The sequence below is a fragment of the Phalacrocorax aristotelis genome, chromosome 7 (assembly GCF_949628215.1).
Source record: "Phalacrocorax aristotelis chromosome 7, bGulAri2.1, whole genome shotgun sequence".
Taxonomy (NCBI): Eukaryota; Metazoa; Chordata; class Aves; order Suliformes; family Phalacrocoracidae; genus Phalacrocorax; species Phalacrocorax aristotelis.
The window spans coordinates 1,414,801-1,441,895 of NC_134282.1; the positions used below are offsets into that span (position 1 = coordinate 1,414,801).

At 44.4% G+C, this 27,095-nt stretch overlaps 1 protein-coding gene across 1 annotated transcript; it reads right to left on the reverse strand.

Annotated features, from left to right (window-relative positions):
• Nucleotides 1-244: 244 nt before the first annotated feature.
• TTC14 (tetratricopeptide repeat domain 14) lies at nt 245-9,599 on the reverse strand. Its single transcript, XM_075098414.1, has 12 exons — nt 9,381-9,599; nt 9,144-9,265; nt 8,740-8,939; nt 8,270-8,354; nt 8,055-8,184; nt 7,302-7,454; nt 6,551-6,622; nt 5,251-5,370; nt 5,045-5,167; nt 4,208-4,325; nt 2,186-2,295; nt 245-1,712 (listed from the first exon to the last, which is right to left on the reverse strand). Exons 1-12 carry the CDS (start codon nt 9,548-9,550, stop codon nt 749-751), a joined length of 2,367 nt encoding a protein of 788 aa, XP_074954515.1. The 5' UTR covers nt 9,551-9,599; the 3' UTR covers nt 245-748.
• Nucleotides 9,600-27,095: the final 17,496 nt, after the last annotated feature.

Here is a 27,095-nt window from a genome sequence, read left to right on the forward strand (position 1 = left end):
CACACCTGCACAGAAAGCAGAGGCCCACTTACCTACACAATGAACAGTTTTAAAACTCTCTCTTCTACTTCCATGTTTTCTTTTTTATTTTAACATCACTTAGAGACCGTGTTTGATGCCTTTGAAGAATGTAACAGACTTGCCTTCACAGCCCCGGAGGGTTCCATTTGCGTAAGCAGCACTGGTAACCAGTGCACCCCTGTGAAACGTCCCAGCGCCGTTAACGAAAACCAAGACACAAAAGTAAGAAAAATTAAGAAAGTTTAATGATCAGATGAGCTATACACACTGATGGCACGTGGCTTCCATTCAGTTACCCCCTTTCTAGAGCTGGAAGTTCTGGTACAAAAGTAAAGTCAATGGTACCCCAGGGGACCAAAAAAAAAAAAAGCCCAAACCCCAGCAACCAAACCCAAACAGAACTGTCTGCTGTTAAAGTGCATATTTGATGTGAGTTCCACAGCTAACTACAGCCCGGGAGCACGACAAGATTTCAACCCATCGGACAGAGACTGTTGTACAGGAGCATCCCAGGTTAAGGGCACAGGAAACTTAGATTTTTAAATGATAACTGATACTTTGTGTAAGATTCCCTTGCACCTCTTTCCACCATGCAAGCTTGAGAGTTCATTGACATTCTGCAAGACAGAACAGAATCTGCCCGTCTGTGACTCCTCATACGCGTTTCCTCACGAGACTCTCCGATATCTAACGTCCCTTTAGCTACACTCATCAGAACAGCATTTTCTTAGGGACTTTTCTGTTTCTTCTGCTTACTTCCTTTTTCCCTCTCAAACTCCGCTATTTGATTGAATATATTAACTAAGTTCTGGGGCAGGTTTCTTTTAGTGCCGCTTTCTGTTTGTGCTGCGCCGTTTAAAGGTGTTTCCTCATCTGGTTCCTGTGCTTTATTAGTCTCCTCAAAACTCCTGTTCTTAGACTCACTTTCATTTTTATGCTGACTTAACACGCGCCTGTCGCTGTCGTAACCTCTGTCACCCTCATGTAGGCTGGTGCTTGGATACGGCCTGTGCCTTCCCCCTGCCCTCCCGCAATAGTCGGACCCTGATGGAGACGTGTAAAACCTCTCTTGACCTGAGCCGTATTTTTTAAAGTGCTCTCTTCTCCCCTCTACGTCCCTTTCTAATTTCCTAAAATAATGCATCCTGGGTTTATTGTCTGACTGACGATACGAACCTGAGGAACCCCTCCAACTGGAGAAAAATCTATCGGTTTTCCCGTATTTTTCCATTTTGCTACTACCTGGCAGAGCTCTGGAGCTACTGTAGGAATCTCTTGCCTCTTCAGACCTACCTCCGAAAGTGTCTTCATCATCACCTGACGTCCTCGAAAAAGAACAGTGTCTGTCTTTCTCTCTTACTTCTGTTTTTGGGTACTCTAAGCTGTCCTGCCTTTCCAGCAGCTTTTCCACTTCAAAATTTTGGTTAAGAAAGGAAGCAGAGGTATCAGCGGGAGGCGAATACCACTCCTCCTCTTTCCTAATCTGATCTTTATAATGGGAAGAAGCTCTAGATGAGCATTTTTTGGAGCTGTGAGCAGACTCTGATCTATTCCGACGCTTTTTCCTACGTTTCTTGTGATCAGAGGAAGAGGAGGAAGAAGAAATTGATACATCTGATGAAGAATCACTTGATGACGATGAGGAGGAGGAAGAGGAGGAGGAAGTTGATACTTTCCTTTTCTTCTTCAACCTAAAAAATTTAATGAACCTGTGAGATAATCTTCAGTATCAGGCAAAAATTGCACACAGAAAGCAAATCTGTGCTCCCCAGAGTCTGGCTGAGATTGGGCTGCACGGCACAAATGGAAGCTGAGCCTGACCTGGCCAGGCAGTTTCAAATATCGTTTGTTTATCACAAAATTAACATGAAATCCAGGGAACAGTTTCTTAGAAAAGGCATCTTTCCCAGTTTGATGTGGCATTACTCTTTGCAAATACTTCGCATTGCAAAGTATTTTTTAAGCAACTTCTCCACATCTATCTCCATTAAAGGGTATATGCTCTAAAGGATGCTACCCACTAGAAAATTCCGGAGGAAAAGCAGCTCACCTAGGTACAAGTTCTACCGAGCTTAGCCTGGACAGTCTGTCTGGGAATGGAGTGTTCATGGGCTTATCTGCACTTATTGCCACATCATCAGCACACTGAATATAACAAAGTTACCTTTTTTCTTCTTTTAAGAGCTTACGCAATTTTTCTGCGCTTGTTTCTACTCTCTTTTCTTTCTGTCTCTCTTCTTTGGCAGCTTGTTTCTCCCTCATTTCCAAAGATTTCTTTTTTGAACCCAAGCATCATAAAAAAATTACATTAAAAGTAAGCGTTAACATGGGTATTTTCCCCCGTGCCCCCAACCCCATTCAAATGTATGAACACACCAGGGATGTTTTACCAGGATTCCCAGATCAAGAATTATTGTTGAGGAGTTTGGCATTGGCCATTGTAATAATCAGGTTTACGTTAAGGACCGTATTGCAGTTTTTATCCCATTAAAAAGTGTATTTGCCCAGCCATTGCAGTGGTACCCGTGGATCCAGCACACCGTGAAGCATGGAGCCCAAAAGGCACGGACAGAATATGCAAGAGAAACACAGTGTTAGCAACAGGGAGAAGGCAAAAAAAGGGGGGCGGGGGGGCAGTAGGGTTTGAGGGGAAGAATCATTATTGTAGTTTACAAGTAAAACATGGCAGAACCCGTTTCAAAATGTATTCAAGTTGGCCACGTTTGAATACAAACCGTTTTGTAACAGTTTCACAGACCAGTTTGATGCATAGTTTATGTAAGAAATCATGTTCCCAGGGTTTGTTGGTGATGAGCAGCACCGGGTGTCAGATACAGCAACAACGGTCCAATTCAGAAGAAAATGCATTAGGAGAAAAACACATAATCAGTATTACAGGAAAGCATTCAGCATTGTTTCAGCCATTCTAGCACAACAGTGACAGTATCCGACTTACGCACTAAAATACATGAAAATGCAGAGCAGCACCTCATCAGAGGAATAATCCTTGAAGATAAACTACTTAAGTCTATCAGAGATGAGACTTCTGCCATCTACAGCCCTAAAGATAGCTCTGTTTGTATTCAGAGCGAGCAGAAAGTCTGATGGTTGTTTTCAAAACTTGGCAAATGTCTTAATAGATGCGATGAAGGAACCCGTGACTGCGGTTGAGGCCGTGGAAACCAACAAACAAGAGCCAGCGGCCTGATTTTTATCTGCTGCATTGAGGACTCGTTACACCAGGAAAATGCTAAAGGAGAGCAAAATTATCTCCTACTCATTGGGAGTATTTTTCATCATTTTAACTGAGACTGACACCTGCTCCTAAAGCAGCCGAATGTGGACAGTGCTCAAACACCGAACAATGGTTTGCCTATGACGTAGCTCAGTTTTATTAAAGAGATTGCCAAATCTCCTCTTCCCCCTTCTGTCAAACAGCCCGTCAGCATTATGGCTCCACCGACCGACGAAGCGGTGATGAAGGCCCCCTGCCCCGCTCTGAGTGCTTCCTTACGTGCAGAAGCACAGAACAGAGCAAGCCTGTCTCAAAGCTCGGTTTTACCCTCTGATCCTCTCTGGAAGACAACACAAGTTGAGGAGGTAAATGAAAAAAAAAAAAGGCAACGACTCGGATTGGCACAGAGACCCACCAGGGCTCACCTGGGGAACACGATGCGTGCAAGAGAAGAGAGGAAACAACCAGCAGAGAAGCAAGCTAAGGTATTCAGAGCTGCCTCCCAACACACCCTCCGCCTCCTGCTGTCTTCCTTTAAATTGCCTCTGAATTCCCCCTCTGAGGGATCTCCTCTCAGTTAGCTTTCTGGGCAGTGTTTATTTGGCGTGCGTAAGTGTTCTACACGTTGCCGGTTTGCATTCGCAGAATGTTCTAACATTATTAATTACGTTTGTGCAATAGACTATCCTTATCCTTAGGCTTTGCTCCTTCCCCATCTCCACTGTCTGGCATTTCTTTCCTATCCTGTTCAAAACAGCAGAGGCACCTTTCCTCTGGTAGGTACAGCCATAATGCTCACGGCAAAAGACGTACCGGGGAGGAGGCAGGCAGAGAGTAAGACAAACCACTTAAACTCTCAACTTGAACTCTCCCTGTTTGAAAGATTTAACATGATTTTTGATGCTCGTTTATTTTCACTGAGCACTATGTGAAGAGAAAGTAAAGAATCACCTGCATGTGCTTACGGAGTTTCGTTAAAGCCTCTTCCGCTTCCTGAAAAGTCTCATCCAGACTTAAGGCTTTCTTATAGTAATTCTCAGCATTCAGAAGTTTGTCTTCCTCTTCCAGCCTAAGATTGAGGTCATAATTCATACACAGTTAAGCCACAGATTTTGACAGGTTTTTTCTTATTTTTAGGACAGCTTTTCTCATGTGCACCACGGCACTACCACTGCGTCCGTCCAAGGCCCTGTCTCTCGTCTTAGCCCACCTCAGTAAAGACATACAGTGGTATTTCGGACACATCTCCCAGTCATCATCAGTAATACTGTTCTTGGAAATTTCAGTTTGAAAAATACACCTCTCTCTTCTTAACACAGGGCTTAAAAAAAATCTATTCCCTGAATGCTCAGAAGCAAAATTTTGTGTTACAGCGGCTAGCCAATACCTCTGTAGCGTCAGAGATCACAATTTTGTTACTAATATTTTTAAAAAAACAACACAAACGACAACAAAACAACCCAAAACATCCCCCCACCCCCAACACCCCGAAATGAACAAACCTATTGAAATATATTCAAGCATTCCACAAGACTTTACCCAAGCCTGGCAACCTCCCAGTGGAAGGGTATCACAGATTAAACCTCAAATATGTAGCCAGGATTTTAACTGGGACAGAGAAGAAAGCGTAAACCACTGCACAAGCAGGTATATTTCCCACAAAGACTTTTTATTTTTAAAAACACACGCAGCCAGGAAGCAAAGATGGCATTTGTGTCTTAACTAGAATGGGATTTAAAAAAAATTTAAAAATTAACAGCCAAACCGACGCACGACCCTGGCACTTACTGCCCGCCTCTTTCCACAAGTGTCTGACAGAGGTATTTTCTTGCATTTCTGTGGGTAGGACAGTTTTCTAATGCAATTTCAAAGTCACCTATGGCTTTGTTCAGACTGCCTTTTGTTGCATACCTGGAACAACAGAAAAGTTGGGCAGATTTTAGCGACGTTTCCCTTTCACAAAGCAGAAAAAACAAGGAAACAAGCAGACTTACAGAGCTCCGCGCGCTACCAAAGCTTCGACGTTCTGCGGATCAATTTCCAAGGCCTTGTTGTACTCGTTCATGGCGTCCACGTGGCGCCCAACCTTAAAATAATCTACCCCAGCCTTCACGCTGGAGAAAAATATTTAGAAGACATTATGTACAGTTAGCCTAGGCAGATCTTTATACTGTTAATTACTCACAAATCACGGTTCCAAGCAAGTGGTAGGTAACAAAGCTTGACCTTGTTATCATGTACTTAACACGGGCATTTCAAGTTAGCGCTGTATCACCATAATTCCACAACATACTGTCTTTAATCCAACATCTGGAGGCACTGGAGGGCACTTCTGCAGACGGTGCTACTACATTACACGGTTCCTCATTTACAGAATGAATAGTTAAGCACTTTTCCGCACAAAACTCTACGCGTGACCTACTGCCATTAAACTAGGACAGGCTTAGTTATACCCAAAGCTAAAAACCACCATTAGACCATGGGCACGAGGTGCGGTGGGGAGGTGGTAGCACACACTGAAACCAGTTCACCCCAAACTGGAATATTCTGAGGTTTTATATTTCATATTACTTGAACCTTTCTTCTACGTTTTCCAAGAGATCAACTTACTGGAAGAGAACTGGTAGGAGTTGATTTTCAGAACTTTTCATTACCGACTTTTTTAAAAACTAAAATTTAATCCAACGTTGCAAGCAACTTTTTCTGCAATTAATCAAAGTTGCAAAACGCTGTTGTTTTAAGAACTCTGCTTTGCTGGCACAAATTCTGAGGCTTCACTGGTAGATTGAAGAGGAGTTTTTCCACAGAAAAAATTTAGATTTTAAGGAGAAAAGTCTCTTCTACTTCTGCCCCCTCCCCGCTGTAGCACACCCGAGTGCACTGCACAGGGGAAGAGCAGTAGCACCTCTCTAGAGCTGCTGTTCCAAACACAGCCAGGGACGTACATGTAACTTCTCAAAGACAGCAAGTGCGCTTGTTAAAGCATCCCACACCCGGTCATGCAGTGCAGAACTGTGTCCCGGTGCTGTCACGACTCTCGCTCTCATCTCACCGCTGGGATGGCGCGTCATAAGCATTGTAAGCTTAAACCTGACATTCTTTTTAGAACCAAATCTCAAGGCTTTATCTACCACGTACCCACTCAGCAGTTAGGGTTACTCTAAAGAAGGTCTTCCTGGTTACATCACTACAAATGCAGTGGAAAAACTGGTTTGTGTGTTTTCTTTTAAGAAATATAACCTGCAACCCGATCTAACCCAGCAATAAGCTCTGGGAAGAAAAAGTATCGCGTACCATTTCAGGGCCCAAGACGCAGACTGCTTTTTCCTCAGTGCAGGGGCAAAATCTTCTTCACTGAAATTTTTACTTTAAGGAAAAAAACAAACAAAAACGTCAAGTTGGCCTTCTGAGTCTACAAACTTAAAATATGTAACGCAGTTGAAATAAGCTGAAATATTATTCACACAATGCCTTACTGCTCTCCCTCAGTCAGGAATGGTCTTCCGTGTTTCTGAAACCAGTTTTTCCCAACCTGTTCTAAAGTGCTGAACTGAACGGGTACAGCTACAGTACGTTTAGCAAAAATATAACATATTCACACCTGCTTTGGGGCCGTGTATATATCTATATTTAGGGCTCACAGCATCAATCATTGCCTATGTTTGAGCCTATTTTACTGAAGAGGTTGGGCCTATTACTAAACAAGACATTGTGAACAGACACCTGACAGAAACCATTAAAACGGAAACAGCCTGCATTTCAATCCAAAGATGCCAACAAGGTTTAGCAATAAATTCTTAAAGCATTTGGTATCAAACATTTGTTGGGATAAGGTGTCTTGCTTATTCAGAGCGCCAGAATTTCAAATGGAAATTTGTTACTCTAGAGGAGTTTGCTTTTAAGTATTTAAGGCTGGAGTCATGCAAATCAAAATGAAAAAGGTTTAAGTATAAGTGGTCTAGGGCTTCCACTCATGAGTCTCTTTCAATGGATTAGAATAATCTCCACAAAGCTATAGGATAGGAACAACGTAAAAATCACTTACATTTGAAGGCTTCTCATCAAAGACGGTGGATTTGATTCACTTATTCCTAGTTTTTCTGCTAAATATTCAACCAATGACGGATTAGCGAATCCTGGAGAACGATGCAAAACCTCTTCGAATGTCTCTGCTGTATTAGCAACTTCCATGCTTCGCCTTAAAAAAAGCACCAACGTACACAAGCACAACCTCACAGGCACCGTACTCAGTCTCATGGTGCTTATGTTTAGAATAAAAATGCCTATTCTGGTATTTGTTCCTGCTCGCGAGCTGTTCTCTCTTACAGGCACGTATCTCCCTGCTACTTGAGCCTAGGTGAGCTTTTAAAACCTGTTTTGGCACCCATCTGGGACACAAAAAACACTACAAAAACGGCAGAGATAGCCGTGTCCTTCTGTCTCCTAAGGGCAACTTTAAAAATTTAAGAGTTTTATATTCCAGTCTCCCAAGGTTTTTGTTTATTGGGGTTTTGTTGTTGTTTTGGTTGGTGGATTTTCCGTTTGTCTTTTCTATTTGTTAACACACTCCGGCAGTGACAGATCCCTCACTCTGCTTTTTGCTTCCCTTACATTTTGGGCAAGGTGCTAAAAGACCAACCCCACCTGACGTGCCCAGAAACGAGTATTTTAGAGAGAGGAACACCAAGAAGTACGTAATCAGAAACGCCATCGACAAGTTTAAAGATCAGTCCGTCACAGACGCGCCTCAGACACAGCGAGCACACCCAGTGAGTACAGCTGCACAGTGCGCTCGTACCTGTAGTGTAGCGGGAAGTCGTCGGAAGTGATTACGCCTAGACTCGTACTGGAAAGACTGGGCGGAAGAGCTGAGCTGTAAAGCGACACCGTGAGCTTCTCATGGTAACGATCAACGTCCTTGACCACAGCTACAGAAACAAAAAAAGTTAAGATAAAATTACAGCAATGTCTCAAAGCCGAAACAGATTCCTGGCAATTTTTGCAGCTACATGCCTCGAATAAGGTCTCCAGTTTGATAATAAGATAAAGGATCTCCGTGGTTGCTCTGGGGAGGCACATCTCTCAAGGGACACAGAGCCTACAATAGAAGAAAGTAGGAATGTCACAAACAAGTCAAAAGTTCTTTTTTTCCCCTCCCCGAGATTAAGCCAGAAGTTTAGTTTAATCTTAATGCAGACCAGAGCCATGATAATTAAAAGCACGGCTTGGTTCAAATACAAATTTATGCGTCCGTAAACAATGAACTTTTCAATGCAGAAGTAATGAATATCGTGTGGGTCCCAAAAAGAAGCATTTGCTGACCCCACAGAGCATCACGAGCTGTCCGCAAGCTCAGCCACCCCCTCCGCCCCACAGCCCACCTTCACCTTTACGCATACCGCTCCATTAAGGGCTACAAAGGACAACTAATGCACTAAAAACTACGTATCAAGAATAAAATATTGATCAAAGCCGTATCTTACAGTTATTTCTAAGTCTGAAATCTCCCGTACGATGCCACTTCCCAGACAAATCAGCACCATGAAAAAGCCAAATTCACGAATAGAAGTAATCCTCCCAATCACGATATCGCCGCGCTCGATGTCGCGAAAAAATAATTCCCTCCTGTCTTCCCTGGGAACCTCCATGAACCGCTCCAGGGGGGGCATGACGGCGTAGTACTCTGCAACACACGAGAGAGTCACGGCTACGGAACGGCCGAGCACAGCCGGGAGGCACAAAGCGCCCCGGGGCGGCGGAACACGTTAGACCCGGCGTCTGCTCTCGCAGGAGCCTCAGGCACGGCCCGCGCAAAGCAACCGCGCAAGTTTTTCGCCTCGCCTCCCGAACGGCCGCGGGTCTGGGGCCAGCGGCCCGGCGGCCTCACCCTCGTTCTCTTCGATCGTCTCCGAGAGGGGCCCGTTGGGTTTCCACGCGTGGGCGAAGAGCAGGTCCGCCTTCTTGGCGATGAAGCGCTTTATCTCGGTGTCGAGGCCGGCCGTCTCCTTCCTAGGGGAGGGGAACCCGCTGAGGCCCACACCGCGGCACCCCGGGTCGGGCACCCCGCCCCAGGGGCGCCCCCTCCCAGGCCAGCCCCGCCCCGGCCCGTGCCCCCCCCCCTCACCAGGCGGCCGGAGGGGCGGCGGCGCCGCGGGGCGGGTCGGGGTCGGGGTCGGCGCCGGGCGGCTGCAGCAGCCCGCGGAAGTCGGGGTTGTCGTGCTGCTCGGCGCGGAGCAGCGAGAGCAGCGCGGGGCCGTGGTGGCTCAGCGCCTGCCGCAGCAGCTCCCGGTCCATCCCGCCGCCTCGCCGCCGGCACCAACCGGAACCGGAAACAGCGCCGGCCTCGCGCGGCGACACCGCCTCGATGACGGACGCACGCACATACGCCGCGCGGGGCCAGGAGCGGAGCGGACCGGGCGGCCGCAGCGACCCCTGGGGAGCGGGAGGACCGCCCGCCCCCCCACCCGTTCGCGGCCGCGACACAAAAGCACCGGACAATAGTAAACGATAATAAACGCACAGGGCTGAGGTCACGCGGCGGGGGCCCCGCCCCGCCCGCCCGCGCCGGGGAGCGGCAGCCGCGGGCGGCCCCTGCCCTTCCCGCCGCCGCGCCGGGAGGGGGCGCCGAGGCGGGCGCGCCGGGCCCGGGGCGGGGAAGGGCAGCGGCTCCGCGGTGGGGCGGTCGCTCCTGAGGGGAGCCCGCGGTGTGCGCTGCTGCGGGTGGCGGCGGCTGCTCAGGCCAGAGGGTCGCAGCGTCACTAAGGTTGGAAAAGGCCTCTGGGATCATCAAATCCCACCTAAACCATGTCCCCAAGTGCCACGTCTGCACCTGTTTTGAACCCCCCCAGGGATGGCGGCTCCCCCACCTCCCTGGGCAGCCTGTGCCAGGGCCTGACCACTCTGGCAGTAGACATTTTCCCGAATCTAAACCTCCCCTGACGCAGCCTGAGGCCGCTCCCTCTCGTCCTGTCACTGGTGACCTGGGAGCAGAGACCAGCCCCCCCCTCACTCCAGCCCCTCTCAGGCAGCTGCAGAGAGCGAGAAGGGCTCCCCTCAGCCTCCCCTTCTCCAGGCTAAACCCCCCCCAGCTCCCTCAGCAGCTCCCCAGCACACTTGTGCTCCAGACCCTGCCCCAGCCCCGCTGCCCTTCTCTGGACACGCTCCAGCCCCTCCAGGGCCTCCTTATCCCGAGGGGCCCAAACCTGAGCCCAGCATTCGAGGTGGGGCCTCCCCAGGGCCGAGCACGGGGGCCCCATCCCTGCCCGGCTCCTGACCCGAGGAAACCCACCGCTCAAGAAGTCCTCAATCAGGTCTCAGTCAGTTCTTAAAAATTTGCATCGAATTCGGGCAAAGAGAATAAGGAACGGGCGTGGCAGCCCCCACAGCTGTGTGGGGCTGGAGCTGGCCCTGGAGGCGATGGGGGGCTCCCGCCGGAGGTCAAGGCTGCGATGTTCAGAATGCCATTTTTTTGATCTGTCCCTCTGACAGGCTTCCATCAGAAATTCCGATCAGAAGCAAGGAAGTGTGCAGGCGAGGGATTTTCTGGCTTGCTTTGTCAGAATAGCTGTACTGCAACAAGGGTAAAATGGGCGGTTATGTCAGGAAAAGATAATGCACGGAGGTGATAGTTGAGCCTTGAAAATGGGCCTAATGCAGGATTCGGTGGTTCAGTTTAGCAGCACTAACTTTAGATGCTAAAAAGACACTTAACTCAGGAGGCTCTTTGTGCTAATCACCTCTTCTAGCTAATGGAGAAAGGTGCTTAAAACGGGCTGGAATTAATCCAAGTCTATTAGAAGGATCACAGTTCTTCAGTCCCCAAGAATAATTTGTCCCTGGCATCACATTTAATAATTAATTTTAAAAGGGCAGAGAGGGGAAGGAAAAGAAAACCCACTGCAAACAGCATAATGTCACTTCTACCCTCAGTACAATGTTGAAGAAAAAATAGCAGTCTGGCTGTCAGCAGATCAGTGACACAAACTCCTCTAGGAAGCAGCATGACTGAGAGGGCAAGGATCATACCAAAGACTCTGGGCTCAGAAGCTCAGTTCAAAGCCAGCAGGGATATCACTGGCAGAGCAGGCTTGGGAAGACACTAGAAGGACAAATTCATATTTTATTTTCATTTCACGTCCCCCTGTTTTAATACAACACAAGATGAAGGAGGCATAACACTTATTATGTATCGAACAGCCACCAGGATTTTGATTTAGATTCTTCCCGATCTATACAGGACCAAGTGTGTACTTAGATTTCTGGTTACTGTGGTGGGAAAAACCCACAAACACTAGATGGAAATCTTTAGACTTTAAAGCCGACTATAGAGAGATGGACATGGAAAGGTTAATGCACCTGCGAAGATGCGGTGCAGAACGGGAGCCTTTCCTGGATGAATCACACTGCAAGTGCAATGTCCTCAACTGTGTTGCACAACTGCAAATAATGGCAGTTTTTATTTGAGGGAATGGTATTTTGAGGAAGAGTTAATTTATGTTGCTTAGCAAATACAAAGATCTAGCAATAAAAAAAGTTGTTTGAAGCACAAACTCTGCTTGTGTAAGCATTTCTCTGGTCTAATATGCAGATACACACACACACAATGTACAAAGAGTAAGATATTATCAATAAATACTTTAAATGTATTGTACCTTCCGGACTTTACATACCAGCAAAAAATCACAGTGAAAGCTGAACCACTGTAATTATGGACTCTTCTTGCAGGCATTTTCTTCTATGCGTAGAAATCAATTGCATTTTGGGAAATTCAGTGATTTATGTCATATTAACACACAGAACATAGATTAGTTGTCTCTGAACAGAAGGGTTAACTTCATGTTTAAATTGATCCTTTCTTTAACTGGGCCCAACAAATTCTGAGGTTATCTTAATCAAGCAAACTGAAATACTCCAAATAATTCCGTCTTCAGAAATAGCTTTGCCACAGCAGGGTATGTGAGCAGGGACTTGCAATTTTCTTTCTTATTTTGCAGGCCAGAGTAATGAGCTCAGAATCAAAGCAAGGCTCCGGCATATTGCACGTTGTTCCACCACACTCAGGGCACCCATGAGCCTTTGCCATCCTTTTCTCTCGTGGGATACTGCCTGGATATCCACTGTGCTTTTAAAAATTTCTCTGCATGTTTTCAGTGGTGGATTATTTCTTTTCAATTTTTGCTTGTTTTCCTTCAGTTACCCAATAGGAAATATTTTTGATAAAACGATACAGCAGCCACCAGGGTTCAGGCGGGGATAGTGCCAAATGGAGCAGTATGGAATGAACCCAGAGGTATAGATCTACAGCTTAAGGGACCCCAGGCCAGAGGAAGGGGCATTCTCCATATGCTGCAGCATCATTAATCCTCTGCATCATTGACTTAGGAACTGCCTGGATGAATAGCGCTTCATCCCATATGCTGAATAAACAAAGAGGGTGGGCAGGAAGTGCCCCGATTCTGCAGGAGAAAGTGACGCAAGCCAACACGTCGTCCTACTCGAAGAGGAGCGTTCCAGATACTCTGAAACCAGACATGTCTGAATGAGTTTGATGTGAATTTTCTGACAGTTTAGGTCAATGCATGATAAAAGACAGCTCCCCAAATCCATCACGCAGCCTGCAACTCCCACAATACAAAGCTTATGACTTTACACCAGCCAGCTTTGAACCCAGGGTCAAACTCGCAGTGATAGAGCCCCTGAACAACCCAAAACCTGATAGGCATGATAGAATTTCAAAGTGGGTAGGTGAAATACCAAGCAGGTTTTCATCAAACGCCAGTAAGCACAGTTTGAATGCAACAAGGTCAAGCTGCTTTTCAAATGTTCCCAAGCATCCAATATCCGTGGTAAAGCTCACAAGAAAATTGCGCGGAGGAAAGGATTTTATGTCAAGAGCCACATTTTATCACTGACAAAAAGATTGGATCCTCCAAGAGCATGCTTGTCAAAGTATTATTTTCTCCAAAGTTTGGGCAGGTTTGAGATAAATTTTAGCCTGTTGCAAACGGGAGCGAAATGTTCAACTCAATACGCTCTTTGAGCAAAGAAAGATGAAACTAATAGTAGTAATGAGAATTAACATGAAGAGCTGTACTTCCAGCTGTGTTGTCAGATTTTTGGCAAACTCTGCCAAAAGCAGTCCTGCTGCCCAGACTTTCTGTTAATTTATGAAACAGCAAAGGGATTGTTCAGGGATGACATGATATCCAAGATACTATTTTAGCTCAAGAGCGATGAAAGGAAGTTCAGCACAAAATAATTGCTAGCCAGTTAGTAGCTCTACTTTGAGGAAAACGTTATGTCTTCAGGCATAATTCACCAAATATGATGGAGGAGGTGTGAAAACACCACCAAACTTGGAGTGATGGAACAACACAAGCCATGCCCATTCAAGCATTTCTCTTTCTAACAAGGTCATCGTTAAGTCCACCTTCAGCACGGTCTGTGAGAGTGAGTACGGTATCAGTGACATGTAGAGTCACCTGGAGATATGCTGAGCACCTGCTTATGGTGCCATCAGGACCTTTGCACTTCCCAGATTTCTGGAAATGTGTAGACAGAGAATTGTCGGTCATGTGTAATAAAAATGCAAAGACGGGCTGTGGAAACTGCCCAGGCTCTGGATCAGCAATTAGACCCTGTTGGAATACAGCAGAAATAATAGTTAAGAAATGTCAGCTGCGAACCCCCTCTGACTTGGGGCGATTTCTGTCAGTCTGCAGGCAGTGGCACTGCTGAGCCTTTGTACGGCTCTAAGGATAACTGCTTGTGCGCTTAGTGCAGCATTTTGTGCCTGCAGATTAGTGACAAGTGTTTGAAGATTTCAGGTGAGACTGAAAATGTTACTGAAGGAAACATTGGCGCTGACATTTCTTTACCTAAATATGTCATGAATGAAGGTTTGCTTATTTGACAGGAACGCCAGTCAGGCAACTTAGTGGTAATCATGACACAGACAATACGTGTGCACCCACCTGTACAGCTGGAACACATCTAGAAATCCTGCCTACGGAGCAAATTCCTATGATACATGAGGGACTCAGCAGAAGGTATGCTGAGCAGACAGGGTTTGGGGGTTTTTTAATAAATTTTCCAGATTCTAACGCTCCATAGACTGATAGTATCTACTGCCTACAGCAAGGGAGAGTCATCCTGGTCTCTGAGTTTCCAAGTAAGTCATTGCAACTTGCGGTCGGCATCACAGCTTTCCAGTCAGCAGAGCAGAATGCTACTTATAACCCAAAATCATATTTCCAGCATATAGCAAAGCACAGTAAGAACATTTGATCTCAAGCCTGCAGGCACTACAAGGAGATGTTTAACTTTAAGCACCTACTCTCAACTATTAAGTCTCTTACCCATAGTAGAACAGTATTCACGTTTTCATTGTAAAATTCTTCCTCCAGCAATTGTCAGCTTTCTCAGTTGCCATGCCACAGGTAGGAACTTTGCAAAGGTGTTCAAAGAAGTCGCTGAAGTATTCTGAAGATCTAAACCAACTGGAGTTCTTCTACGCCTGGTAAAACAACCTACTTTTTGTGTCTCGTGGTCGGTTGCTCTAACATCCCATTTGTGCAGCATGTGCAATCAATACTGGCTAAAGAGCAATTAGCAAATATCAGAAGTTGTTTTCTTAATTGCTCGCAATGAACCAGGCATGTAACCATCCTCACAAACGAATTAGCAGCCTCCTAACTTATTTAAAACCTGTCGCTATTTAAACTACACTAAAATTAAAAAGTTAAAAACTGTTTTAATTAACTCATGAAGAGTTAAACAGTTGGCAACGTCACAATACAGATCGATTATCTCCATGTTTGCTCCCACTTAATGCACAAGCATACCTTTATTTAAGACAAATAAAAAATATTTAAAAATTAGTTTTGTCCTAAGCAGGTGAAACTCCCGTTAAAGTTGAGTTCATCTGATATGATTTCCAATTAAGTTTTATCTCAATAAGAATTGTCTGGAAATACAGTGATTAACATATACATTTGCAAATAGAAAGAGAAGTTAATTCCAGTATTATCTGGATGGTCTAATTCCAGTAACTAACAGCCGCAAGTAGCGACCCTCACGTGTAGGCATTCATTAGTGTCCTGGCAGATCAGGTTTGTTTTTCTGATCAACAGCCAAAAGCAGCAGCCAAGTGGAATAGTGAAACGTCAAGCTGATGTATGTACGTGATATTTGTTTAAGCATTTGCTGAATTCATCACAGTGTTAAATCCAGAAAGCTGGACTGATCTGCAAGTAAATAACAGGCCGTGAAAAAAAACCAAGATTATATCTGCTCTGAACTTCATAATTATCCTTAAGTTTATAATGTATTATTAGAGGTTTCCAGTTTGTATCACAAAACTTTTAAAATCTGTAAGTAAAATCTGTTGTAAGTAAAATTGTTGGTGTTCCAGTTTGCCTTTTGGCTCAGCGAACAAGTTACAAAGGCTGAGATGGAACAACTGCCACTGTTTATCATGGGAAGTTCAGTGCGGCTGATGGATTTTGGATGAAGACTTTGAGGGCTCCCATTGGCTTCAGCAGGTTTCAGGTCAAGCGTGAAAGTCAGAAATCAGTCATTAAGCTTTCTGTGCTCGCACTGCTGTCTACAATTAGGAAAGCATTAATCACAACACGTCAGCGCAATCAAGTGTCAAAGTCCAGACACTGGCTGGGGCTGTTGAAATGTAAGTAATATACATCTGTTGATTTTCTCTAGATTCTTGTCTTACTAAGGCAGTTGAGCTCAAAAACATAATCACAGGGAACAGAAGCTCTGAAACAAGAAAAGAGGAGGTCGCTTGAAATGTGAACAAATAACACTTCCGAAAGAAAGATGTGCACGTGTGCAGGTAAAGGTCACGGACTTGTGCCAAAAGTACAGCAAGAGCCAGAATTTCTTTCTTTAAAAAAAAAATAAATACAACCTCTAATATCGTATCCCAGAACAAACACAGAGGCAAACTGAAATGAAAAGGATGCATTCCATTCACCTCTCTTTTGTAGCCTGTTCTATGACGCTGATGCCAAATTCTGATTCTAAAGATATTGGCTGCTAAAGCCACAGAACGGTGCCTGAGAAGGTTTCAAAAAACGTAAATGCAGGTGAGGCTTGTAAATACCTTTGCAATTACTGCCCTAAGAAAGGATTATAATTAGTACCACAAATGAAATTCTTACATATGCAAATGGAATTGTTTGTTGTCGCAACTAATTACAGATGTAACTCTGTGTCGAGTTGATTGTGAGTGAGAAATAAACATGAAAATTTAAAACACTGGTGTTTAAAACTCCTCCTTTGTAATTGTAATGATCTGATCCTCCTAAAACTGGCAAATACATACATGAGGGACTGTGTGTACATGTGTAGGAGAACAGTAAGTGGGAGAAAGAAAACCAGATTTTTCCATCTGTACAAAATGTCAACATACTGACTATAAAAAGCCGTCAACAAAATCCTTGTAAGCACAATTCAGTCTGGTCAAGTTCTAATCTGTATCTTCACTGACAGTGAGAGTTAATCAGAGCTCCAGTACAACATTTTCTTAAGTTGAGAGGTGGGAAGGAAATGATGTGGCACTTTCAAAACTGCTGTAAGGCTTGGTTAGTGCTAGATCGCATGCGTAGCCTCAGAAGTTTAAACAGAAGGTTAACAGTCCAGGAGGAGGTTGGTCCTGAAAACTAACACTTGAGTCAGACATGGTTGAACTGCCTTGCCGGCTCCCACTGCCAGAACGTGCCTCTGAGAAATGACAGCTAGGGGAACAGATTATTGTCAGGTCCTTAAATGCAGCGTTCCATTATTTTTTATCTTTCACTTCTCTAACTTGGTTTTTAATCTCATAATGCAAATTCAGCGCTTTGCTTCTCTAAAATTGAAAAAGTTTGCCTTGTGTTAGGAGTGATCACGAAGTACAAGGAACAGTTTTTCTTCAAAATCAGTGAATTCAAATAACGTACGGCATCCGAACAGCATTTTGGGTCCTGCGGTCCAGAAGAGGTTTGGAAATTTCAAAATGTGCGAAGGTTTTCCCTAGATGGCAAAGGTCATTTTGGCATCGAGTGCCACAATGAAAGGAAGAACTCTCCCTAGGCAGGACTAGCAGGGCCTTCTTGAGAGGGGTGGGCAGCAGGGACACCATTTACTGTGTCAGGTGGTCAGAAACTGCCTGGGGTCTTTGATAAATCGCTTTTTGCAAAGTGCTGTCAAACCCCTCCCCAACAACAGCTACAGGAAGGATATAGGGCAGGGATATGATGGGGAAAGAGTAGATGAAGATCTACTTAAAAGTAGATTAAGTATCTTCAGGAGGGGCAAATGGATGTATCAAAATATGACAAGGGCTATAAAGAGAAGTCTAAGGTATTGTAATTGCAGACTCCGGGCAGTGATAGGTTCCTGATGGCACCTAAAATGGACCATAATCCTCTGTGTTCTACTTCAGAAACTGCATCTCGCTCTGCTGGGAGATGAAACAGTCATTTGGTCTCTTTAAGAGCTATGTTAAGAGCCAGAAAGAGCAGGAGAAAGTGGCAGCTTGGCTAGTGTGATATACAAGCCTTTTTTTCACAGGGAAAACATACTATTGCCTTCATGCTTTAAAATAATGATCATAGAGAAGAAAAAAATATTGTAAAGTAAGATAAGAGCACTAGAGCTGTTTAGCTTCACTGATACCAGAATGGAAACACAGACACTTTTTTTTGTAATTTAGCTGGAAAAAAGGAAAGCCATTACTAGCAAAAATCTGTAGATTCCTTCAGTACAAAAACATACAGCATAAATAGTTTACATTTTCAGTGGGGAGCATCCTTTGGTGCATCAAGCTGTCACGCAGCCTAGCAGCGTGACACATCTTAGTGATTAAATGCCGGCTCCCTGGCAAAACCTAAAAAACAAAAGAAATGAATTTTTCAGTGGATAAACCCACTGTTCTTTTATCTGTACAGTGGCGCTCTCAGCTGAAAAGAGGCAGCAGCAGGATGTTAGAAATGAAAGTGTACCAGCAGGTGATCTGTAGTGTGAGCATACCACCTCACAGGGTGCCTCTATCTGCCTTCAGCCTCACTCATCTGTTCGGGCAAAATACACCATGACTTAAAAATTTCACTTCAGTTGTTGACTATGCAACATGCTGGCCCTTGGAAAGCAACTCTTAGGGAAGTCTGCCCAGCCAGTGGGTCTGGGTCCAGGTCCAGGTTTGGAGGTCAGAGCCTGGCACAGACACAGCTCCAACGTGGCTGCAAAGTAACACGGGGAAAGGAACAGTAAACCCTCAGCTTAAAAGCAGCTCCCGAGGGAAAGGGGGGCCAAGCCCTCACTTCTAGTTTTCTTTGCAGTAGTTCTTGTCAGCAAAGTTGCTGATCTTGAGCTCAGCCCAGTAACCCCTTAACATAGCCAGCCAAGCTCCGGAAGGGCATACAAGGCCCTGGCACAGACTCAGACTGTACGCTGTGACCAGTGCAAAAGCAGCTGCACATACGGCACAGGCCAGTTTCATCACACAGGGGCCCTGTACATCCCTCACCAGCCAGTCCGAAAAGCCGAATTAACTGTATTTCTTGAGAAGTTCGCACTTATGCCTCAGCTCATTCACTATTACCAGTCCCACCAGTATGTTGCCATCTGAAAAGTCAGCCTAGGTTTACTTCAAATTATACAAAAAAGTATCATTTTTTGGGGTGACTTCGTAGTGTTTATCCACCTTTGTTTTCTTTGTGCTGTTTGCAGTTCCAAAGGGGTCACATTCATCAGCTGACCATGAAAAATATTCTCCTTAGATCAAAGAAAGCTATTGGGAGTTCAGCGCAGGATCTGCAGTCACACGGGGGCCGAGGAAATGCACGCACTGACGCTTTGATAGGGTAGCGATTATCCCATAGTTTAATAATAACATGTTAATCATCTTAGAGTCATTATTCGCTCCCAGGCACACACTGTGCTCCCTTACTGATGTTAAAAAAAACCCAAACCCCACACCAGAGGACATTTCTGCAGGGCAAAACACACTTGGAAACAGAAAGGATCCTGTCAGTGAAATGCCCTAGAGCACAAAGCGAAGAGAAGGGTGGTGTACTTTTGTGCTACTTCGTGCTAGTCATCCCAAATGATTTGGGATATAATTGCATAGACTTTTATTTACTAAATTTAACAACAGTGTGAACGTAAAAACCTAGTCTTGGCATCATATGAACACCCTGTGGTAGCATCAGCGAAAACTTCCCCCACACCAGTATCTTACTGGGTTGCAAAGGTTCCTGTGGGAAATCTGTCTCTGATTCATCTTTAGGTGACACACCTAACCGTGACTGCCAACAGAGCTGTCTGTGCCAGCTGCAGCAGTAGCTTTTAGTATTTTTTATCTGGATCATCTGTGATTTGAGGTCACAACTATGGTCACCTGTGCTACCACCGGTCCAGAGGCTTTTAATTTTGTCCGAACCTGTCCGAACCAGAGGTGGTTCACGAGTACTATGGGAGGTTGCAATGGATGGGAAGTGTTTGATTTGGGCGTTCTCAGTCTGCGGATATTCCTTAAAAGCATGTCTGAGTTTGATGGACCCGTCAGGCCCATGGGGAGGCTGCTACTTCCCATGGAAGCAGCTGAGCCTGTTTGGTGACAATGGTCCCACTGGCACAACATGGCAAAAGGAGAACAAGAAAACCACAGCGAGGAGCTTTGCCTGTAGGCAAAGCAAAGACAGTGAGACACGTAGTGCTCCCAGGAAGAAGATTCCTAAGGAGCAGAACAGAAAGTCATTGAGTTGTCAAAAAGTAAACCTAGAAGGAAAGACACAATCTGCAAACTGACAAGCAGCACAGACAGACATTATTTTACATTTTGCGTTTGCTTTAGAGTTGGTTGTAGATAAAGAAGTTATTTACTATAGTTTATATTCTAATACAACCTGACTTACGAGTTTCAAAGCCTTTTAGGGGTACTGACTCAGTGTAGATCTACAGACTCCTCTTGGAGGTCGGACGGGTCCCAGGTCCTGTCACGGGTCTGAACTGCATTTGTTTGGAGTTTGCTGTACTGCAGCCAAGCGCTAACAGCCAGCCCAGTCCCTGCTGCCGCTTCGTGAGGCTCACGCCAAAGGCACGGAAGTTAATGGGAGTTTGGGAGAAGGTCATGTCCTGATGCTAATGGAAATAAATTATTTGCTGAAATATACTTAGTCAAGACTTTGTCCAAGTCTTCAAGAAACAAGGTTTAAAAAGTTCCCTGGGAGAATTTTACACTGCATAGTTCGTTTCTGACTCAGAGTTTTTACCTTAGTAATCAGCCTAAATTTTCATTTCTTCCTTCCTTCTGCCTCAGAACATCCTAAATAATTCCTCTTCCTTCTTGCTGCTTACCTCATCTGTAGATTGTTGGCAAGTTCTTTGATTCTCAACCACTTAACCTTCCTTTCACCAGCCTATAAATATTGATCCATTCCAATCTTCCCTCTATTGTCTATTCAAAAATCCCTCAGTAGTTATTTCTGCTGTACGCTGAATGACCTTCAATTTGTTTGTTGTAATGAGCTACCTCGAAATGCATGTATTCTCTGTCAGAGTTGTACGGAGATGAGCAACTACCATCATATTCGTGTTGCACGAGCACAGGCACTCCAACCATTTCCCTGTCCTTCACACTGCTGCTTTCCAGATTTGTCCATCACAATGAGTACGTACAACTTGAATTATTTTTCTTGTGATAGATCAGCTGGCAATTTTGCATGTTGAATCCAATTTTTGTGGCATTCCATCAAGTTTTTAAGACCTCCAAGAAACAGACTGTTGCTTTCTATGCTTTTTTTATAACTCATCCAGGGCACATCCAAAGCACAGTCGGGAGGTTTCATCAACATGTGAGTTACTTCTTTGCCTAGGTTATTAGTGACTGTATTTTCCCAGGAGCTACCAGTGGTCTCTACAATTAGTCACCTTATTCTAACCCAGCATCCGCCCGTTTATCAAACTGTCTCTTGATGTTACTCTTGACTCACCACTAGCTTTAGGAAACAAACAACTGTTTGGCTGACATTAAAAGGTATCATATCAATGGCATCATATTCCAGAAATGGAGACAACTGCAATTTTGCTGTATATATGCACAGATATATTTATGAAAATGAGTATGATTCACTGCACAGATTACAATTTTATATTTAATACTCAAAATTATTTCAATCAGTTTCTAATAATATAGTAGATACGCAGCAACTGCTCCCTGCAGCAATAGCTCATGCAAGCTTGCAGCCACAGACATTATTATAACGCACTATACAACCATAGTATAAACTGTCCTGGATGGTGAACTGAAATAATCAAGAACTTTCTGGAAATTCCTAATAACAAGATTTGTCTCAGTAGTCACAGAATTAATTCTGTTTAAAATCTATGTACGAAAGAAGCTGGAAAGTCTGTTTGAGGGAGTTAATCTTAGATCAGTTGTCTCTTGAGAAGAAATTTTCCTTCTGCGTTCCAGCCAGAGCAAACGAGATGCCGTTGAGCTTGTGGAAGCAGAGCCTGTAGCCACCTGCATCTTTCTGGCTGTAGTCTAAGTCCTTTTTTGGATTTAGACAAGTAAGACATCATGTAGCAAAATCCCACTGTTCAGGCTTACAGCACCTGCTAAAAATATCTGGTTATTGCTATTTAGCTAGAGCTCAGCCTTTTCTTTTGTCTCGTGCGTTTCCTCAAGCTTGTCCTTACAAAAGGTCGCACAATAGAAGAAAGGCCTCATTTTTTGTGACCCTTGTATAATCCTATCGATTCACCCTGTGTTCAACCCAGTTAATTTCAATTTACCCTTTTATGATTTGTTTTCCTCAAAGTTAATAAACCTATGCTAACCATTTTAGTTCCAGCTATTATTTGTCTGTGCCAAACCGCAGGGGAGAAAACTGAATGGTAATCTCCTGTGCTGTGCCCCTGCGAGATGCAGCACCAAAACGCCAGCCCACGGCACGGCCAGCCCGGAGGGCTTATGCAGAGCTGGAGGCAGCTGCAGCGATGCTGGCGGACTGTGCAGCTGCTCCTGGTACCTGACCACACTGTGTGAGACCTGTGGTTGGTTCATGTCACCCAGTCCCCTTGGGAACACCTGCTTTTGTTTGTTTGTGGCTTGGCGAGGGATTCAAGTCAAGTGTGATGAGCTCTCTGGGCTGTGATGTAATTCAGGATCTACACAGCAGTCTGATCTATGATATTTGCTGATGACACCAAGCTGGGAGGAGCGGCTGATGCACCAGAAGGCTGTGCTGCCACCCAGCGAGACCTGGCCAGGCTGGAGAGCTGGGCCCAGGGGAGCCTCATGGAATTCAACATGAGCAAGTGCAAGGTCTTGCCCCTGGGGAGGAACGACCCCCCGCACCAGCACAGGCTGGGGGGGACCTGCTGGAGAGCGGCTCTGCTGAGGAGGCCCTGGGGGTGCTGGGGGGCAGCGAGGTGACCCTGAGCCAGCACCGGGCCCTTGGGGCCAAGGGGGCCAGCGGTGTCCTGGGGTGCATGGAAAGGCGTGTGGCCAGCAGGGCGAGGGAGGTTCTCCTCCCCCTCTGCTCTGCCCCAGTGAGTCCCCAGCTGGGGTGCTGCGTCCAGGTCTGGGCTTCCCAGTTCAATAAGGACCGGGAACTGCTGGAGCAAGCCCAGCGCAGAGCTGCCAAGGTGATCAAGGGCTGGAGCATCTCCCTTGTGAGGAAAGGCTGAGAGAACCCATCACTACTGCTGACCAGCACTAGGACAGACAGACAGTGCACACAGTGCTGAGGTCTTAACAGCAGTGTAGCTGCTTTGGTGTAGTGCCAAGTCTGAGATAATAACACCAGCTTCACAGGCAGACTCATTAGGAACACTGTGTTAAAGAAGTTACACTGCTCTCGGTTTCGTTGTGTGATGTGGATGTGCCCTTCACGATGCCTGAGCACGGGAAGTTCTCTCCTGGTTGGCACCCTTTTCTGTTTCTGCTGTACCTCTTTTGGTCAGAGGGAACAAGAGAACCTACAGACTGTACCACACACGAGCAAAAGGAATCAGGACAGATCAGGATGTATGACAGTGTAACTTGTAAGCCTCTGGACCAAGCGTATGTTTGAGCAATATGTCGAAGAGGGATGTACTGTTAAGGAACACCGTCTGCATCCTCTTGTGACCGTCCCCTGAATGTATTTTGCAGTGTTCTGGGACCTCCACAAAACATGCTGAAATCTCCACAAATTCTGAAAGTTACATCACTCTCCACAAATTTTCTGACAGTATTGATACAGGAAGGTCAGAATTTCATGATAGCAAACACCACTGAAGTCACAGCTTGCCACAATTATATTTTTCAAAACATTTACAGGAAATTGTACCCATGCCTAATGACATATAACTTGGTGTTCCTTTCTGTATAACCTGAACGTTCTCTTTAAAATCCAGTTCCAGTGGATATCTGTATCATCTATAACTTTTTCAGCCAGCAGTTATTTCAGCTCATCTCTGAATCGGAAGCCTGTGGCTTAGAGCACAGGAAACATTTGAGAAAAGATAATCTCAGAAGTATGGTGTTAGATGGCAAAGTAGGGCTGAAATTCATCACACTCTGGCCTCCGTGTTACCCCTATTTCAGCCAAAGCAAACAGTTTTCCAAGAAAATCAAATACCTAACTATAGCTCCTGTACCAATATTATTTTAATTAGATTTGTAGCAAAGAGAAAGCACAATATATAACTGCTGATTGACTCAAAAATAGCTTTAACCACAAGTAATAAGAGACGGGTTAGAGCAGGGCATGGTGCCTGGAGATTTTACCAGGCAGCAGATCAAACAGCTGAACTCTTGACAGACTCTGCAGCTTTCCTTTGCCTGCTGTTTCCTGGAACATCGAATTTGGGAGCCATTTGAGTCAGTGGCCAGTTCATCCTCACAAACCATTAATGTCACATCTGAGCTTTCAAATGCCACAATGGAAACAGCGACCATTAAAAAAAAAAAAAACAACCAACCAACTCAGAACTTTCCTGTTTCTCGAAGAATAGTTTCATGTACTTTTTGGAAAGGTTTTTGGAATGCGCGTTGCAGGTGATTGACAGGCCTATGTCTGACCTAAGTTTGGGTGGAAAAATCTATATAAAAGCTCTTAAAATGTTCTCTTACAGTTATTCTTCCACTGAATAAGTCTTTTTATCATGATCAAGCATCAAATGCGAAGTGCCATTTCCTGAGTGCTTGGTGAGGGCTTTTAAATTTTCCTTTATTGAGAAAATTAGAACAGCAGTTGTAATTTCCCCACAGTTCCCCAGGGAACTAATGCATTTTACTCCAGAGAGAAGCACAAGGACCTCAAGGTCTACAGACACGTATTTTTTAAACAATTTTACTCATTGATTTTGTGCCTTAAGGAGGCCAGAGTTCAGAACACCCTTTTGTGTTCCACAACAATGAAGATACCAGCCAGTGACATTTATAGATCTACTATTAATTGCACATGCTTCTATGCCTGGGCTCTAATGCATAATGCTTTGAATCACATATCTAACAAGGTCCAAACTAAAACATGCCAAAGAAGATGATGAGAAATCATCGTATAGGGATAAAGCGCCAGATGCTCTCCTGGCCGCCGGCTCTCCAAGGCTCTGCTGATTGATCAGCGAAACCGAAGGCTGGGAAGGGTTACCTGCAACACTACTGCTGCTATCTGTGTTCCGTCTCCTGTCACCAGGGCACTAGTTATCTCCAGAACACTCTTGTTAATGCTGGCTCCCCAGCTGTGAAATGCAGGCAAGGATGTGAATGACAAGAGCTCACCTCTGTCTTGCTCATGAGTAAACTCTTAACAGGAACCCAGCTCCTCAGATCTAATTATAGCCAAAAATTCCCTCTGCACTGACTGAAGAGTGATGGAGTAAATCTTACCTGACTCGGAGCTAGAATTCGACTGAGGTTATTGCCTGCTGGAGACACAGAATATAATTTTTCCTTATGTACTTTAATCTTTGGGGTTTGGTTTTTATTTTTGATAGTCTGCATCTTTAAAAATATTAGGAATATTATCAATGCTCTGAAATGATTAAAAACAGGCTTCTAAGAGTATCATTAGATGCTTCTCAGCGCAGCACACAGTCTGACCTGTTGCACAGAGCAATAATAGCAATAATTTACATTTAATGGAGGCGAGAGCTCTGAAATTTTCTGGAATCTTTTTATACAATAAATCCCCAAAGAAATGTATGCATTCATATGGGAAAGAATTATATATTAAAAAAATGAATCTTGTGTATCCACAAACTACCCTGTTTCATTTAAGCCTCTTCTTATCACTTTGAATTAAAACCAAACTGTTCTGACTGTCAAGATGGAGGCATTACACAAAACAAACTCGTGTAAGAACAGTACTGTTCTCATACAGCACTTGCAGTCAGGAGGTCTCAAAGTAATTACAGAAATATGATTATCCTCAATTTCTAGATGGGGAAATTGAGGTACATAGAGGTGAAGTCACTTGCCTAAAATCCTCCGGTGGGTCAGAAATCTCAGTGAAAAGAGCAGATTTCAAAGCCTTTGCAACAGCTTGATGTGTCAAGGAATTCCAAAGACAAATTACTGACATTCAGGCCCATTCATAACCTGAAAATCAAATTCAGGTTCTTGAAGTACCCAAATACTCAAAACGAGCATCTGCATTGCCACTGAAAGTTATCCTCCTTAACAAGGGAGAGGAACCTAATGTGCTAAGTATACAAATCTAATGTGCTAAGTTATACAAAATTAGTAAATATTAGTGTTTGCCTCGAAGAGATAAAATGATAGTAATTTTGTGATTAAAAAAAAATCTTTCTTACACCTTAAGAGTTTCAGAATTTTGGATCCCTTGCTATTAATTACATATTTATTTCTTAAAATTTTCAAGTAACAGCTGCCTCAGCGATCAAAGCCAATCAGAATAACTGGGTGCAAGGAAGGGCTTGTATTCTCTTTAGAACATTCCTGCGGTTTTGATCAAAGTATGCAGAGAACCACATCAAGCAGAGACTGAATTTCATGGGAGGCAGCTATTTTCAGCTGACATAGAAAAGTTTACTTTATTGGATAAAGAGGTCTGTGTTTATCCTATTTTTGTCTCTCATCTCAATTTTTTCCTACACAGTGTTCATTATATATGTGCGGACTGAATGGGTTCGGGGGTGTTCAAGACTAGAACCTAGCCCCTAAACCGATGAGGGTCACAACTGCTTTCACTTTACCTTCTGCATTGTGTCCTCAGCTGCCTAACTCTGTGCCCACCAAAGCACGGCTGTAACAGCACAATGATGAGCGGAATCTGAGGCCCTTGGCAAATCTTGGAGAGTAATTGTTAACGTAGGCGGCCCCAGGCTTTGCTTTTGTGAACAGTATTACCTCTGTGCATAAAGCCACACTTTGAGGGCAGAATATAATGCTTAGAGACATCCCCTGTTGCTTAGGAAAGGGTCCAGAAGGCTGTTGTTGTATATGTTTGAAATGGAAAAAGCCAGCCTTCATAAGACCACTCAGATTCACCTAAACAGAAGACTAACTGCCAAGCAGACAACATAGCCTTGTCAGGGCTGTATTGTTTTCCAGAGCCAAATGTTCCCAAATAGATCCTTCAACAGAAGCAAGGAAATCTATAGGTATCTTTAAATCGTAAGGTGCAAATAGGATGAATATATGAGAAAGTAGCATTCACATAAGATAAAACAGATTCCCTACAAGTGTAATTACATCAATGCAAAAGATTTTGCATATCCTATTATTTTAGTCAGAAGAGTAGCTTGTTGCCAACTAGATTAAAGTGTTTCTAACAATTTCACATAAAATTAAAAAATAAACCACTCGAATAGAACTAAAAGA